This window comes from Notothenia coriiceps, unplaced genomic scaffold (assembly GCF_000735185.1).
Source record: "Notothenia coriiceps isolate Sejong01 unplaced genomic scaffold, NC01 NC01_scaffold00037244, whole genome shotgun sequence".
NCBI classification, from domain to species: domain Eukaryota; kingdom Metazoa; phylum Chordata; class Actinopteri; order Perciformes; family Nototheniidae; genus Notothenia; species Notothenia coriiceps.
In genome coordinates this window covers 11,854,815-11,873,573 of record NW_011369945.1, presented here as the reverse complement: position 1 = coordinate 11,873,573, position 18,759 = coordinate 11,854,815, and the positions used below count along the sequence as shown (strand labels likewise).

Genomic DNA, 18,759 nt, shown 5'->3' with positions numbered 1-18,759 from the left:
GAAGGGGTAAGGAATGAAGGGATAAGGAATGAAGGGATGAAGAAATGAAGGGATGGATGGATGAAGGGATGAAGGGATGAAGGGATGATGGATGGAGGAAGGGATGAAGAGATGAAGGGATGGATGGACGAAGGGATGAAGAGATGAAGGATGGATGGAGGAAGGAATGAAGAGATGAAGGATGTATGGAGGAAGGGATGAAGAGATGAAGGGATGATGGATGGATGGAGGAAGGGATGAAGAGATGAAGGGATGGATGGACGAAGGGATGAAGAGATGAAGGATGTATGGAGGAAGGGATGAAGAGATGATGGATGGATGGAGGAAGGGATGAAGAGNAGCAAGGAATGTGACACAGCGATATGAAAACAGAAAGAGAGGATGGAGGGATGTAAGGAAGGAGGGGATAAGGAATGAAGGGATAAGGAAGGAAGGGGTAAGGAATGAAGGGATAAGGAAGGAAGGGATAAGGAAGGAAGGGGTAAGGAATGAAGGGATAAGGAATGAAGGGATGAAGAGATGAAGGGATGGATGGATGAAGGGATGAAGGGATGATGGATGGATGGAGGAAGGGAGGAAGGGATGAAGAGATGAAGGGATGGATGGACGAAGGGATGAACGGATGGATGGAGGAAGGAATGAAGAGATGAAGGATGGATGGAGGAAGGGATGAAGAGATGAAGGATGTATGGAGGAAGGGATGAAGAGATGATGGATGGATGGAGGAAGGGATGAAGAGATGATGGATGGATGGAGGAAGGGATGAAGAGATGATGGATGGATGGAGGAAGGGATGAAGAGATGATGGATGGATGGATGGAGGAAGGGATGAAGAGATGATGGATGGATGGATGGAGGAAGGGATGAAGGGATGGATGGAGGAAGGGATGAAGAGATGATGGATGGATGGAGGAAGGGATGAAGAGATGATGGATGGATGGGAAGTTGGTAAAGATTAGAAAGGGGAATAGAGTGATGGAGGGATAAAGAAAGGTGGATCTTCCAATCAGACACAAAGGAGGCAGGAGGTGAGGGCTGTGGTCGATGATCAGTTTATCTGGGGTGTCGTTGACCAATTAACTTCATCATTTCATTTCTTCAGTGATTGTCCATGCTGATTGGGCAAAAGGCTGTCCTCATGTACGGAAACGCTGAGGCAACATGGAGACAGATCTCCGCTGTGTGAGAAAAGGTCAGTGACGGAAATAAAGAGGTGTGAGCTTGTGTTTGACATTCAAAGATGAAATCCATACTGTGCGGTCCGTAAGGGGTTTGTGTGCCCGCGGGTTCCTGTAGAGTCCACGTACGGTAAACCGTGCAAACACAGAGACTAAACCCTTCTCTTCTCACAGATGCTTAGCTCTTTATCCTCTCATGTGAACACAGAAGCCTGACGGAGGCTAACACAGCTCACGGCTTCACAATATCACTGCTACGGGGTGACAGAAGGGACAAAAGGCCTCCTATTCTGCAAATGACACAAGAGTTTATGACTGAGGGCGGTTTTTAGATGACAGCTCGTCCACTAACACGTCTTTGACTGAACGTCAGGAAAGAAATGAAAGCTGGATGAGGGAACAACATGTAGCCTATTTAAAGACAATAGGAATGGAGGCAATGAAGCTTACCTTGTTAGTATTTACACAAACCAGTATCCTGGATATTTAGATAGTTGTAGCTCATTTCACTCAGTTAGAAACCTCCCTTACTAAAAAAACACCGTTCCAGGTCAGCGCTCACTTCAAACTAGGCTAGATTTGGTTGGTTTTAGATCAAACTCAAAATAAAAAGTTGTTTTTAACACTGCGTACTTGACTTAATTCAAGTGTCGGTAAGAAAACAAGACGTATCAGTGCTGTAACCGGCTGGATTCTCAATTAGCAGATATTTATCCTGTGGAGGTGTCTCTGAGCAAGAGAAAGGATGCAGGCAGTCCATTAAGTTTCACCAGTCTTCAGAACTTGAAATCACTGCCATCGGTCTTTTTCTATGCATTACATTTGTTTTAAGGGTCACTGTGGACCAATCAGAGCTTCGTAAAGGGTTTAATAATAGAGATGTCATCCGACGCCATAGCTACTCCACGTTCAGGGAAAATAGTGGCATCAAAATGGAAGTAACAAAGACTAAATGCTTTGATGAGATGCTGTAGAAACACGAATTGCAGAAATAACGGTTTCTAACATTTACACTTTTCTTTAAAGGAAATTAAAAGACTAGAAATGAACAATTACAAATGTAAACATCTCATATAGAAATAAAATAGCATTAAAATAAAGTGGAACATATACAAGTTGAAATACACATTTACAGTAAATAATATATAAAGAAAGATTATACATTAAGTGTGTGAGGACACTGTGTGTGGAAGAAATACCTGTAATTAAATCTAATCTATATTTTTTTTCATGTGCGTCTTACACAGTTTTCTATCAATTGAATCAACAACGTCATCATTATGATTAATCAAAACACCTTATCTGTTGACAATGCATGGAGAAAATAATTTGGATTTTGTCTTGCAGCCGCGCTCTGAATGCAAAAGAACATCCAAAGTGAAAACACCCTTAGCTGGATGCAGTTCGCACGGATTACATTCAAAATGTCAATATCACTGTAACAAGCTTTGTTGTAGGGGGAACGCCTGGGAAAACACAGCTGTGGCCACCACACACACACACACACACACACACACACACACACACACACACACACACACCAACACACACACACACACACACACACACACCAACACACACACACACACACACACACACACACACACACACACACACACACCATGTATACATCACTTCAGGGGACATTACATTGACTGACATGTATTTCCTGGAGACTTATCCTAACCTTAACCATAACCAACACATGCCCAACCCTTAACCTAACCCTAACCCTAATCCTAAACCTAACCAAGTCTTCACCCTAAAATTAATGATACCCCTTATGGGGACCTCCCTTTTGTCCCCATAAGGGAGGCCAGTCCCCACACGTGACTGTGTAAACAGATTTAGGTCCCCACAAGGATAGTAATAATAATAATAATAATATATTTAATTTGTTAGCGCTTTTACAGGTGCTCAAAGACGCTTTACAGATAATAGTGAAGAGAAAAGAAAAGAGAAGAAAGGAACAACAAATAAATATATAGTTAAAGTTAAAGTCAAATAATACAAAAACAATCACGCTAATGTTAATGCTAACAAAACAGTGCTTCCAATGGAATTGATAACAAAAGAGATATTTGGCACCCTGAACTTTGGGTGTCCAATTCATTCGTAGTATGTCCCCCTTCGATACTCTCATCCCGTTCTACTGTTCTGTCGTTGTTTCAATCAGCCTACTCTCGGTTGTGTAAGATGAGATCTGATCAAGATAACTACATATGGAATAAACACATGCATATGGCAGTCTGTTTTGGAACAACATTTGTCCAATTAGAGGCTGCAGATGGAATGTTACTGCTGCTGTAGGGATTCACTGAGCTGAAGGAGGAGGCTCTGAGTCTACAAACAGCTGTGGATGTCTGATTATGGCCAGCCATTTGTCCATCTGACACCATCCGATCGCTCTGACATGTTTCTAAAACAACATTACCTTATTTGACGATGATTAAAAAAAATTGTGCAGGAATGAGCCCGAAAACCTGGAATGAGTTAGCATTTTACGACTTATTCCCTCATCGTGACATTATTGTGACATTATTGGAAAATATCTGAAATAAGATCTGTGGTTAACACAAGCTTAACATATTTTAACTTTATTTTCTACAATGTAAGATTAGTCAGTAAATACCCCCCCGGTTAAATGTGCAGCGCTTCTATGTGTCATAAAAATGTTGGTTGCACTTCACTACGTTAGCAGCCTTTAGTGAAGAATCGTGTAAATTAAGTTACTTCTTGCAATTGAATTTCTGCTTTAACTTTGTACGAGGAGATTATCCTGCTGATCAAGACATGTAGGTATCATAAACACGTGGTAGCCACAGCGCTTCTTTTCAATATTCTAAAGTAAGTCCAATGGAAGAAAACAATGTTTTTCGAGGGAGCCTTTGCGATGCTGACTTCCAGGTTTGCCTACAGAAATATCTCATCACTGCATCTCTTTATTTGTCTACTGGTATTTGGCATTCACATTCATTTATTTCACCCAACATTAAATAAGTTGCTGAGGGTTTCTGTGAAACATTCTAATGAGATGAAAACCTCAAACAATGTCATCTGACATCAAAAGCTGAAGGCCTACAGTATATTTCACCAAAACACAATTAGCTAACCTTGCATAATGTGATAAGACTCCATAGTTAGCCTCAACTAACACTTTAGTGCTATGTGCACTGCACAGTGCATGACAATACCAAACAAATGAATAAACAACCTTTCAAATGTTGGCGCGGTCATTGTGTTCGTGTGCAACTCATTGCAATAATATGAAAATCAAGCAGACATTCCATTTTCAATCAAGCTCTAGCTCTCTTACCTTCCCCGACCATAGAGACCCCGACAGACATGCCCATGAACTTGCTCTTGGTCCAGACATGCGTGTTGACACACATCTTCTTCTCCTTGCACTCGCAGTAGAAGCCTGACACAGGAGGGTGGTGGGAAAGCTGCTCTGCCACAAAACTAACATGATAGCAGTCTGAGTGTTTCCTGCTGCTGCCACCCACCCCCCTCTGTGGGGACCCGGGAATGCTCGAAGAGTCTGTGGGTGCTGAGTTGGGACCGGGACAGTTGGTAGTTCTGAGGGGTCGCACGCGGACCCGAGGCACATACCAGGAGCAGTGGAAGTTCTCGCCCAGGATGGGGTTGTAGGGCTTCTTGGCCACGGCCCCCTTGCGGCCCTCGTGGAAGGCGGTCAGGTAGTACTCCACGAAGCGGACCATGCGCTCCTCTGCTGTGCAGCCGCAGGTGATGGACAGGAACATGTCAGGGTGAGCCATGAAGTTGGCGTACATTTCTAGCAGAGAACGCTTCTCCAGGATGAAGGTAGGGAGCACCACCTGAAGAGGGATGGACAGAGATGACAACTGAAAGAAGGAATGTCGCTGTGCACACAGAACTATGTGCACGCTTTCTGCTGGATTCTTAGACCAATGTGCATTAGCTAAACCATGATGAAACACAATGCCACCTTGATAAGATATTTAGTTGTAGGCATAATGTTGGAGGTATAACTTATTATTAAGACATAATACATAGGAGCTACCTACAGCCTATGTTTAATATGAAGAAGAAACACAATTGAACAAAGTGGGTGTCCAGTAGAAGTCAAAGAAACCTGGTCCATAATGTGATTAGTCTGACCTTAAAAACATCCATCAATCCATTTTTTAAATATATACCAGTGGTCTCAAACTCAAGTTGGCTTGGGGCCAATGTCATCTCAGGAACACTTCTTCTTTTTGAAAGTACTACAAGGCAGTGCAATATTTCAGATTCTTTTAAATTTTATTTCGATTACTAGCAATGTTTGCCAGACTTAACAAAAAACAAACAACATATATGCATTACTGTTCAACAGTTCTGCGTGTTTGGGTCTGGGTAAAATGTCTTGACACCTGTCCAAACAATAGTTTTGTCTAACTTGCAGTTAACTAAGAAATGCAAACCCTGAATACTTTGTACTTCAGCTTTTTTCATTGCATGTTAAGGGGTGGTTTGAATTGGAAAGGAAGACAATACATTTTGCAGACAGGAATGTGAAATATTATTGAAAACATGTTGCTGGCCTGAGGGAGTTAGTGTGCATTGAATGATGATATTGATGTTGCCATGACTCCAGAGCTATATTTACCTTCTTGGGGTCCCCAAGCCCTCAGAGCTCTCATGTGCATTTTCAGTCTGCTGTGAGTTTTTGACTGCAGTGTTTATTGTTGAAAATGCTGATTCACAGAGATATGTTGCAACATCAGCATGGACCTTTTTACAGAAAGTGACAGGGTCGCAGGGAGCATTTTCTTAGAGCTCAATCAGACCTTTCTGACAGGAAATAGGTTTTCAATGAGTAGCCTGTTTTTTCCAGGCTAAAGTCCTCAAAGCAGGTTTGGAAATGTCCAATCAGCTTCACTATGACAAGAATTGCAGACACTGTATGTTTCATGTGAAAAAGCTTGAAGTGTAAGTCCTTTAGACGGGACAATATATCCGTCAGAACAGAACAGCTTTCATTTTTGTTCATTTGCAGAAAATCTTTTTTGCCTCTACTGTGACACATCTACAGGTTTTAATGTTCAAAAGGGTCTTTATTGTTTTCATACTGCCTCAGTCTGAAACAAAAAGCCCAGTCTGCTCTGACTGGTTAGCTTAATGCTTATTGTAGGTGCCATAACACTACTTAGCTCAAGTTCATTATTTGTATTATTATTATTTACGTCACCTTTATTTGCTTGTTGAGCACTTCCGGTAATTCCGGACTATTTTTGCCTATTTTATTTTTTGTCTCCTACCCCCTGCACACACACAAACCACACTAAGCACTTTTATTGATACTGATTAGTGAGAAAAGATGATCACTTTTCCAAAAAAGACTGCAACATATGAACTCTGAACAAATAATTCAAGAAAGAGATCTGGACGTATATTATGTGTATTGTCATTTATTATAGTGTAATTATAATTTTGTGAAATGATAATTAGGGGCCGGTATTGTAGGTGCCATAACGCTACTTAGCCCAAGTTCATTATTTGTATTATTATTATTTGTTTACGTCACTTTTATTTGTTTGTTGAGCACTTCCGGTAATTGTCACATGGGTGTGGTTTGGTTTATAAGTCACCTGTTTCATGTCGAGTGGGATGACAGAGGGTGAGCTTGTGCTGTCATTTTTTCTGTTGACCGTTTTTTCCATAGTTACTATGTTTTGATTTTGTTTATTAAATATCCTTAAAACTATATTGCTTCAATATGGACTTTCTTTTCGAAAACGCGTCACAGTTTAAAGCCAAGTTTAGCCTCTCGGCGACTCAAATGTAACTGGGGATTGAGCCGCCACACTTAATGTTAGCAGAGACACCACATACTTTGCAAGTAAAGATGGTATTTAGGAGTGGATGGTATTTATTTAATGACGTTGTTCATAAAGGCTTCGTCCAGGCCAGTAACTAACTAACTAACTAAACTAAACTGAGCTATGGTTTCATGTCATGTAAAGGGGTTGAATATAATTGACTCTCTATTGGATTCCTCATTACATAAAGCCAGGCCTGTCACACAACCTGACGGTCCAAATGATGACAGCTCAGGCTCAGATTGGGTGTTTTGTCAGAGCCGTGCCAGAGGGCAGCCCAAATGTCGATCCCATGGCACAGCACCAGTCAATATGGACATGGCAAGAGCGAATGGTTGGAGAATAATTGGAAAGATGTGCAGACGGTTTCCAATGTCTACATAAGGGGATAAATTATGTTGTTCTAACAAAGAGTTGGATCACAAGGATCCCCCCTACATGAGTTATGGTGTAGTCCCAGCCTCTCCCAGGTATTTGAGGACAGAATCCCTTTCTGTTGCACATTGTCAGCTCATCACCCCGTGGTCCAGAGCACTGGGCCTTGAGTAAAGCCTCTATCACATGAGAGGAGTCTGACAGCTATCCATAACCACAACCAGGAGGGTGGAGGAAGCAAAGAGGAGGGAGTGTTATTTACCATCCCGGCCCAAATAAGGAGACACTAGTTCATACTGTACATTAGGAACATGTGATAGGCTGACTTCCTGTGTGTTCGCTAGGAAAAAAAAATCTAAGTTCTCATTCATAACACTCCGTTCGATGTCTCACTATGGGATGCAGCTCCTTCCAGTCTTTCCGGAGATGCTGGACGAGGTGTCGGTCTCGTGGAGAGACCGCCCTTTCAGCAACAAGGCCCAAATCCAGGGTGCCTCCTCCCTGGACTGTGACGGTATGGAGAGGCTCGGCCTGCTCCACATGCCGCCCATGGAACCGCTGGTGGCAGCCCACCTCCAACCGAGGCTGGCTTCGACACCGAGCAGGAACCCCACGCTACCGGCAAAGGCAGACCGTTTTCAGTCAGCGATGACCGAACGGGCCTATAAAGCCGCAGCTTTGTCCGCCAGGGCACTCAACGTCTCCTCGCTGCCGACCGCCTACCAGGCGGAGCTCTGCGAAGACTTGTCGAGCAAACCTGAGCCTGCCGTGTGGGACGAGATCGCAGCGATCATGGACATTTGCCTCCGTGTGCAGCGCTGTGCAGTCCAAGCCACGGGCAAAGCACTGGGAATTATGGTGGTACAGGAGAGAGACAGGTGGCTAAACCTGACGAACCTTCCAGACCGGGAAGAAGAGGATGTTCTGGACATGCCTATTGTTCCCGAGGGCATATTTGGCTCCGCTCTAGCTTCGATGCAGCTGAGATGCGAATCAAAAAAGAAGGAAGACGAGGCTCTCCAGCTCTGTCTCCCCCGAAGGGTCCAGCCGCCACCTTCAACGGTCCCGCGGCAGGCCTTCACTCAAGCTGCCTCACGTCCTGCCCGGTTCAAGATACCGAAGCAGCAGAGACCACAGCCCGTCCCGGGTCCCCAGCCCAGGCACGAGGCGAGGATGAGCTGGCCAAGAAGATCTCCGGTTCCGGCAGCTGCCGCTCAGGCACAGCCGACCCAGGTTTTCAGCCACCAGGCGAGGAAGAAGAAGCGGGCGGCCTGACAGCCTCCTCTCCTCTCCTCTCCTCGAGGAGCTGGAAGTTCCCTGTTCCCCAGCTCCAGAACACGTTCCAGTGTTAGATGCTCATGTGTTTTCGGGGTGCCACCATGCCCCCATCTTCCCGCCGCCTCGAGTGATGCCAGAACGTCATCCTCAAGTTCGCGCCATAAGGGAAATGGACTTAACATCAAAGACAGCAAGTTCCGCTGCCTGTTTAACTCACACAAACACATGTCATCATTATTGTTTCCTAATAAATCATTTTCCACTGTCGTTTCCAGGCTTGAAGCCAAGGGCGCAGTCAATAAAAATGAAAAGAAAAACGGTCTGTCTCTCAGCCCGCGAGTGTTTATACGGTGTATGGAAGCCGCGATAGCCCCGTTAAAACAACAGGGTATTCGCTTGGCAAGTTAGCTGGACGACTGGCTGCTTCTCGCACAGTCGGAGCAAGAGGCTATTACGCAGACGAATGTCCTCGTAAAACACCTGCTTGACCTGGGTTTCGTAATAAACACAGAAAAGAGGATGTTGCCCCAGCCCAGACTGTGCTCTTCCTGGGCCTACACCTGAATTCGGTGCCCATTACAGCCCGCCTGTCTGCAGAAAGAGTGAAAGCCTTCAGAGCTTGCCTCGCTCATTTCCGGCTACGCAAATATGTTCTCTTCAGATCATGTCTGCGGTTACTGGGGCTCATGGCGTCAGCCATCCTGGTGGTACGACTGGGACGCTTACACATGAGGGAGTTTCAGCGCTGGGTAGCTGCCCTCAGACTGGACCCCGCGCGTCATGGCGCGGAGAGTGATGGTCACTATGAAATGCGTAATGGCACTGCGCCACTGGCTGCACCCGACTTTGCTAGTATGGGGCGTGCCAATGGGTGCTGTCCTATCGCGGAAGGTGACCACAGACGCATGTCTGACGGGCTGGGGGGGTATATACGAAGGTCGACCTGTGAGGGGTCTCTGGAGCAGACACCTCCAACGGTCACACATAAATTATCTGGAGCTTTTAGCGGTGTTTCTCACCCTGAAACGCTTTCTGCCTTTTCTCAGAGGACATCATGTCCTCGTGAGGACAGACAACACGACCACAATATCGTATATAAACCGCCAAGGGGGTTTGCGTTCTCTCCAGTTACACATGCTGGCACGCAAACTGATCNTCCTTCCAAAGTGGGAAACAACTGCGGCATGATCTGGACATCCACATCTCGGGAGAGAATCCATGCCAGCCTGAAAACCATGAGACAAGAGCGCTTCTGCCTGTCTCTTTAGCAGAGGGAGATTTGGGGCCCCATGGGGGATAAAGTGGAGTCATTTCTGGTGAATCTGGTCAACAGTGCAGATGGTGTGTTACCTGCCAGAGGGCCGCGCAGTCCAGTGACATACATCCAGGGAGCATGGTCAGACCATGGGCGGGCTTGGAGTGGACAAAGGCTTGCAGTAGACCCATAGGAGAGCTGGGTAGAAGGTCTTATTTCCGAGCACAGGTAGTGCCAGGCTGCCACAATTCAGTAACTCCGTTCTCCATTTTAGGCCACCAAAACCTTTGCTTGATCATGTACATAGTTTCGTTTGACACCTGGATGACCATGCTAATACAGATGTGTGAGCCAGTGAATCACGTCAGAGCGGAAAGATGGGGGACAAAAGAGGCGGTGTAGGGGGCAACCGGACTGGGTACGGTTGTTTTCCCTCTAAGGCTGATTTACCTTAGGAGTCAATTGGCCCATCGTCACGCTCTATCACCTGAGTGGGTGTAAACAATGGATTCCGTCTCTCCTTGGAAAAGAGCCTAGGTCAAAAAGCCTTGATAACGCATTCTGGTTTGGCGTTCTGTGAGCCCAGGACGGTAAAGGAGAGAGTGAAGTCAAACCTATTGAAGAATGAAGGTCCATCGTGTCTGTCTGGGAGTTTAACCTCTTAGCCTTGCGTATGTTACTCCAAATTCTCTGTGGTCTAGTCCATCAGAACATATAAAATGGGCTGTTTTGCCCGCCGCTTCTAGCCCAGTGCCTCGTCCACTGCATCCAGTGCTACCTTCCACGGCTAATAACTTCTCTATTGCCTACATCGTAGATGTTCATTCCAGCCGCAGTCAACTTACGTGAACGGCAGCACATGGAATGGAGCTTACTGTCTTGTCTCTGCCCTCTGTGAGAGGACCAGGCCTCCGATGCCCTCGTTTGGAGGCATCCACCTCCACCGTGAACTGGCGTTGAGGATTCCGGGATGGTAAGTATTGGAGCTGTTGTGAACACTTTTTTTAGCTTCTGGAAAGGCTTGGTCTGCTGTTGGGGTCCACACAAACTGAACAGAAGGAGAGGTGAGTACATGCATAGGTGCCGCAATAGGACTAAAATTCCTAACACAACTTGCTGTAGAAGTTTGCAAATTCCAAGGAACTGTGTTGGACTTTTTTCCTGGAAGAGGGTGTGGGTCCAATCAGCCACAGCGCTCACTTAGCAGGATCATCATCTGGATTATCTGGTAAGGACCCAGGATGAAACCCAGAAATGAGGTGGAACTGACGTGGAACTCACATTTTTCAGCCTTTACATAAAGTTGATTGTCCAACAACTTTCTTAATACCTGGCGAACATGTGAAACGTGTGAATCTTCATCATGGGAAAAAATCAAAATATCATCAAGATAGACAAAAACAAAATGATTCAAAAACTCCCTCAACACATCATTTATGAGGGCCTGAAAAACGGCAGGTGCGTTTGTTAGACCAAAAGGCATTACCAGATACTCATAATGTCCGCTTGGAGTGTTGAAACCAGTCTTCCACTCGTCCCCCTCCCGTATCCTTACCAAGTGGTAAGCGTTACGTAGGTCCAGTTTTGAATAAACTTTAGCACCTTTCAACAGTTCAAACGCTGATGTCATAAGTGGGAGGGGGTACCTGTTCTTGATAGTTATGTCATTTAGGGGGCTGTAGTCGATGCAGGGCCTCAGGGATCCATCTTTCTTCTCAACAAAGAAAAAACCAGCTCCGGCGGGAGATGACGAGGGACGAATGAGACCCGTTTTGAGAGAGCCGTCTACGTATGTACTCTCTCATAGAATCTCTCTCTGGAGCTGAGAGAGAGTACAGTCTTCCCTTGGGCAAGGGGGACCCAGGAAGGAGATCGATGGCGCAGTCATAGGTGCGGTGAGGAGGAAGGGATGTCGCTTTAGTTTTATTGAACACCTCCTTGAGATCTCGGTAGCAGCTGGGTACGTTCGAAAGGTCAGGGAAGTCTGAGTCTTGATTATTTTTATCTTCCCTGTCATTGTCTATAATGGGCTCTCTGACAATTTCAGCAGTTTTGCCCCTGAAACACGAATGAGAGCATTCGCTTCCCCACCCCAAAACTTTACCAGTCCGCCAATCAATGTGAGGGTTATGTTTGCACAACCAGGGATAGCCCAGAATTACTGCATGCTGTGCAGAATCAAAAAGATGAAAAGTCATATGCTCCGTGTGTTCATGATCAATGGTTATTTTAAGAGGCATGGTTTTATGAGTTACTTTGGACATGAGAGTACCGTCCAGAGCGCTAGTTTCAATTGTCTGAGTCAATGGCAATTTTCAAACGTTTAGCTAACCCCCAGTCCATAAGGTTAGCGTCAGCCCCTGAATCTACAAGTACTTTCAATGCTATGCTGTGCTCCTTATTACTAACCTCAACCTGGGTTATGGATCATGAAGGGAAATTTGCGGTTGTCCATCGGCTCACCAGCACCCTCCGTCTTACTGGTGAGCCCCGTCTTTTAAAGGGCAGGCTCCCAGGAAATGTCCCTGCTTCCCACAGTAGAAACATAAACGCTCCCGGAGACGCCGCTGCTTTTCCTCGGGAGACAGCCTGGCCCTTCCGAGCTACATGGGTTCCTCTTCTGTGTTCCACGAAGCAGGTTTCACGGTCGAAGAGGGATTGTGGGTCTGAAATCCGGGTCGTAGTGGAGATCGTGCAGGAGGTGACGCTTTCCTGGCTTTCTCCCTCCGTCGCTCTTGCAGCTGAGTGTCTGTACGTATAGCCAAGGCGATCATACTGTCCAAATCCGGCGAAAGATCAAGAGGAATAAGAAGATCCCGCACACAGTCACTGAGTCCGCTGAAAAACATGTCATACAGTGCGTCTTCATTCCAACCACTGTCCGTGGCCAAAGTACGAATATCAATGGCGTAGTCAGACACACTCCGATTCTGCTGGGAGATCTGTGTCAGGGCTCTGGCGGCTTCTCTTCCCGGTGTGGTTCGGTCAAAGATCTTTTTTAAAGTCTCAGTGAATAGTTGGAGAGAATTACACACCGGAGACCTCCGTGCCCACTCTGCCGTAGCCCAGGCTTCCGCTCTTCCCGTGAGGTGGGACAGAATGAACGCCACCTTGGCTAGATCACTGGGGAAGGCAGCAGACTGGCAGATAAAATGTAGGTAACAATGCGTTAGGAAAGGACTGCAGTTTTCCAGACTCGCCCGAAAACTTTGCAGGAGGAGCAAGACGAATCATGGAAGCTGGCATGGAAACAACAGCTGTAGGCTCTGGGGCTAGGACAGCCGCGTTGGAAGGAGCGGCGGGCACACTATCCAACCGTGTGAGTACATTATGGAGCTGTTCAGCCAGGTGATTCATTTGCGTTGTAACTGCGCCACGAAACTCACTCTGGCTGTTAGTCAGGGTCATTACTCCCTGGTTTATGTCCTTCATTTCTTCCTCCTGCTGCCGCAGACGTTGAGCCTGAGAGCAGAGTGCTGCCCTCAGGGTTTGAGAGTCGGCTGAGTCCATTTGTTGGTCAGATCGTAATGTTAAGACTGGGGCACACAAAACTGATAGGACCCAAATGCACGACTCCAGACAAAAGATGATTCAATAAAAAGGTTTTTACTGAGGTGTTAAACAAGGTAAGCCATTCACAAGGTTCAAAAACGATCTGGCACTGAACACAGGGAACACACAGAATATATACAAAAGCAAGGGACTCCACAGGTGCAAACAACAAGGGCGGGGCAGATAATCAGGTCAGTGGACAAACAGGCAAAGTAGGAGTCGAACTACCTGAAATGAGAAGGGAAATGACAAAGTAAAACAGGAAATGGCAGACACGGAATTTGACAATAAAGACTCACAGAGAAATAATACTAACAGATCTGCCGAGACACAACACAAGGGTTTCTCCACCAAGTACTAACACATGTTTTGCAAGGGGATCAAATACTTATTTCCCCCAGTTAAATGCAAATCAGTTTTTACCTTTTATATAATGCACATTTCTGGATTTTATTTTTGATATTCTTACTTTCACTCTTTATATAAACCTACCATTAAAATGACAGACTGTTAATTTCTTAAAGTGGGTAAACTTACAAAATCTGCAAGGGATCAAATACTTATTTCCTCCACTGTAAACGATGCTTCTTTACATGTTGAGAATGGACAGAGCAAAAGAAAAAAAGGTCATTTATTATCTATTATCATTTGTGAGTTGCAGTATATTATGGGCATAATCTATTCTGTAATACTTTAAATTGTACTTATTTCTTTCACTTTTAACAAGCTAATGCTTGTTCTTCGATGGCCGAGCAGCACTATTCAGGTTTGGCTGTCTTGCTCACAGACACTAAATCAGAGTGGAGCTCTGTCAGAAAGCCTGTGCAGTGACTCCTAATGAAAGGTAATGAAGGCAGAGTCTTACCCGTGTGAGGTCCATGCCCAGTTTGAGCTGGGACAAGAGGTGAAGCATGATGTTGCGCTGGTCATCCAGAACTCCCAGGTCCTCCTCCTCATGGTCCTCTGTGTCGGTGGTCTCGTCGCTGAGGTCCAGGGTCTCTGGGCTGCTGCTCTGGCCCTGCTGGTGGAGGCGCAAATTATAGGTATGAATGGTACATCGTAAACTGTCTGCCTTTTTAGTACTTATGCAGTCTTTGCGACCCCTCAAAGCGCTTTTACATCTACAATTCAGGGCAAAAGATCAAACTTTTAGCACTCTATTACCGTCAGCTTATTGATAAAGCTCTTTAACAAGTTGAATTGGTTTAAAATTCAGGGTAATCAATTGATGACCATGCTTTTTGCACTGTAATTCATGGAAAATGCTTCCTGTGGGTCATGCTTTGTGCATTGTCGTGTTGAAACAGGAAAAGCTTGCACCTAAACTTTGTTTTTGCTGTAGAATTTATATTTACCTTCTATAAAGTTAGCATCGCAAGGGCTAATATGATACTTACATATTTGACTAAGCAGATTCATCTCCACTAACTCCACTTCATGCATTTTAAAGCATTAATGCAATCGCTGGAAGTAAAAAGCTAACGTTAGGTAGTATACAAACTACATTACAATTGCATGGATGCCCATCACCACTGCTAAGCTAAATGCGGCTAATGTTTGGTGTGTCGAGGTGAAGCAACTTTAGTTTTTATGACAAATAGAAGTTTCGGACATTCACCAGTGAAGTATTGTCTGACATATTTTATGTCGTACAACAAAACAGGAAAATCTATTCAGTTTGTGTTAACCATAACCATATTTCAGGCTTCTAACCACAAACACGTACAAAAACATGGGACTAATTCCTGCATCACTCTATAACCATGGGGTATGCTTTAAACAAAAGAACAAGAGTTAGTGTCTAAGGTTATACGACTGAGCACTACGGAAGATGGAGGTACCATTGTGAGCCAAACAAAAAGCTCTCTAGCACACACTCATATACGCGCGCGCACGCACGCACGCACACACACACACATACACACACACTAGATGTTTCACACTCACGTTGTTGGGCTGGCATGCAACCCCTGCTGACTTGTTGGGAGTTATGCTGGATTTCATGTCCACCATCCACACACAGATAAGCGGAAAGACCCGCTGACTTCCAAATACTACCAAAGCAAGAAGTGACAGAGAGAGCCGAGGAGGAAGGGGGGACAGAACCAGAGAAATGAAAGGCTGAGAGACATTACAGAAGAAGAGAAGAAAGAAAGTGAGCTGAGATAAGAAGAAGAAGAAGAGGAGGAAGGAAGAAAAGGGGGTATGGGCAGATAGGAAGCAGAGCGTAGATCTGCTGCTGCTGCTGCTGCACTTCTGATAGACAGATTAACATGAGGCTGGCAATCCTCTCCATCCCCATGAGCCTCTCTCTTTACACAAGCCCCGCCCCCTGCACAAACACACTGCGTTACATCAGAACCCGTCCTCACTCTGTTCCCTCCCCTGCATGCTACTGTCCCATCCCCCTTCCTCCTCGTATACCTCCATCCACCCCTGGCTACACTCCACAGCCGGTGTAATCACCAGCATGGAGGCCGCTGAGCGCAGAGCAGCTGCTCACTGTTTACCAATGTAAACTCTGCCAGGCTGCAAATTGTGTGCGTTGTGCAGTTCTTTGAAAAAATGGGGGAATAATACAAGTCAAACATTGGCATTAAGTGCTCCACAGAAGTAACTTTGGAAAATATTCAAACTGTGTTGTTGTTTTAAAAATAATCTATTCCATAAAAAACAATATTCCATGGTAAATAATAAACAAACTGCACTTATAAAGCGCTTTTCTAATCTTATCGACCCCAAGTCAGCATTCACCCATTCATACACATTCATACAGAAGCAGGGGCGGATCTAGACAAATATTCATGGGGTGGCAAGAGGGTGGCAGGAGAATTTCAGGGGTGGTATCCCCTGGCAGAAGTATATGCTGATTTAATCGCAGTCATATCAATCAATGTTAACTTGGAAAGCCACAATATTGATATTTTAACTCAATACATTAGGTGACATTATTGTGGCACATCAGTAAAGCCTTAAATATATAAGGTGGCACACGTAATTTAATGAATTTTAACTGAATGAGTTGGTTTAACTCTTAGACCAGCAGGGGTACCAAATATGCAGACTGCTGCAATAAGTACATTAATTAACTGTCTCATCGATGTGTGTCTGTATGAATATGATAATATTAACAATCATATTATTCCTATCAGCTGTCAATCACTGTTATGATTCACATATTCAGTGTTATTATTAAATAAACTATATTTTTTGGAGGAGTTAATGATGAACGTTCCTCAAGATGCTTGCTCACCCTCCTTCAAATTTGAAAGACCAGTAATTACTATCATAATTCAAAAGAATCAAATGTACAGTTCAGCGCCCCACAACTTCATTGCAAACAGTTACAACCTTGACTTTACATCAGAAAGAACAAACATTAAAGAAGTGACTAACTGCATCAATTAGGGTTAAAAAAACGTGTATTCAGCTAAAACATATACATCGCTGCAGTTATGATCCAGTGGAAAGTCCTTACCTACTGGCCTAGTTAAATCAAAGTGGTTACAAGTAAGGTCATCATCTTAACAGTTTTTTATGCTCATCGAGTCATCCGTCAGCAGAGCATCAAGTTGGCATGCCTATAACAGCTGAATGTGGCGATTACCATCTTGTTCAGCAAAACGGCTCACAAACTTATTAAGATTTAAAGCTATGGTGCGTTTTGATTCAATGCTGAGTACAGCCAAACTTGACAGGCTCTTCTCTGTCATTGTAGACTGCAAACAGTGGCGGCGCCAGAGTATTTTTGTTGGGTAATCTATGGTAGGGCTAACCCATACAGTCGTGTGGCTCAAGTCAGTATTTGCAATGTAATTACATACACGCTCGCCTTGACAGTGAAACGCCACGCGTGAGGTTTAGATTATTTCCCTGTCTCAATCCAAATTGAACTGTATGAAATAAAAAGGCACATTTGTCTTGTAGTAAATAAAAAGGGCGACCTGGAGCCACTCCTGCAATTTACCCACAAGTGAAAGAGTTGACATGCTGACAACCCAACCCCTGCAGGGGGGTCTGGGGGGATTCTCCCCCAGGAGGTTTTTTGAAATACTAACATAAAATACACATTCTGGTACTCTCTTGAGAAGAAAAATAAATAAATCTATTACTCCACAACATATTTAAAAAAATGAATGCCATGTTAGTTTTTTGTTACTTTGTTCTGAAAGCTGAACCTGCTGCTCCTCACAGAGAGAAGAGGGAGAGAGGCTGTGTGAAATTCTTTACATTGTGGATAAAGGGGATGTGAGATATAGCCCCATTGTTCTGTGTGCAAAAATGAAAGACAGGCCCACACACCTATCATATCATCAACCCGGCGCCTCTGTGGAATACGAGTGACTTTCTATGAACACCAGAATGTCCAACACGGTTTTTAATCCGTCACGTGTGTTACATGCAGACAAGGATTGTTCCCCGCAGTTGCTTTGCGGCAATGTTGTATGGTTGATTACAGGTTGATGAATTACGTTATTCAAAGGGATTATTAGTGACATTACTAGGTTTGATTTGCAATGTTTGTATCATGAATCGTTGTATGTATTTACATCAATATGTTCTGAAAGCTTATAAAAATTTGCTCTGTAAGGTGATAATATTGCGATTAGTTGAACAACTGGTTTAGATTGGTTAGTCTACATCATTGTTCAAAGAGGCCTGGTGGGGCTGTGGATTGAATTATCGCTCGGAATTCTTTAGGTCCGGGCGGTATTGTTTTGTACGATATTATGATTGAGCGGACTTCAACTGTTATCCGCGCGTCATCTGCGAGCTACACTTCTAATGTACATACGATATATTTGCTGGCAAGGTCTAAGGTGGTCAAATTCAGGATTGCTTCTGTCTCCATTTTCTTCATCGGATGTGTGAGTTTGCCCTCGATTACTCCCATGGTCGGTTGACCAGGCCTCTGACCAAGTTGTCTAGACTGCTCAAGCTCGGTCATCGGATTACGCCTTGCAGGAATGGTCAGGTGACTATCAAGGACTAGCAGAGCAGCAGGCCGCGCAGCATGATGATGATGATGTTAAATGTGTATGTTTTAGGAAATCTTTGCAAAATACATGGATTCAAATAAACATTGAAATAGCATATCATGCAGTTTGTCTGTGCCTTTTCACTCCGTGTTGTCCCTGGTTGCATGTATGCCTCCATAGTCGCCACCAATGGTATTGGCTGTGCTGCCTGAAGAAGATGCTCAAATCGACTCAGAGAAAGGAGTACGCAATGTACGGACTTCCCCACTGACACAGAGCGAAGGAAAGATGCTGGC

General features: G+C 44.6%; 3 protein-coding genes across 8 annotated transcripts in view; all 3 read right to left on the bottom strand.

Annotated features, from left to right (window-relative positions):
• The window catches only part of msrb3 (methionine sulfoxide reductase B3), a 168,848-nt gene that overhangs the window by 27,961 nt on the left and 122,128 nt on the right, over positions 1–18,759 (bottom strand). The window lies entirely within an intron of this gene.
• The window catches only part of ntn1a (netrin 1a), a 248,630-nt gene that overhangs the window by 183,520 nt on the left and 46,351 nt on the right, over positions 1–18,759 (bottom strand). The gene's annotated exons all lie outside the window — the stretch shown is intronic.
• LOC104964729 (oxysterol-binding protein-related protein 11-like) lies at positions 13,523–15,729 on the bottom strand. Of its 2 annotated transcripts, none has more exons than XM_010793579.1 (3): positions 15,432–15,729; positions 14,350–14,505; positions 13,523–13,712 (listed from the first exon to the last, which is right to left on the bottom strand). In XM_010793579.1, the coding sequence occupies exons 1-3, from the start codon at positions 15,495–15,497 to the stop codon at positions 13,677–13,679; spliced, it is 258 nt and encodes an 85-aa protein (XP_010791881.1). In that variant the 5' UTR covers positions 15,498–15,729; the 3' UTR covers positions 13,523–13,676. The 2 variants fall into 2 exon arrangements, with proteins under 2 accessions (XP_010791881.1, XP_010791883.1); XM_010793581.1 differs by lacking the exon at positions 13,523–13,712 and adding an exon at positions 14,038–14,071.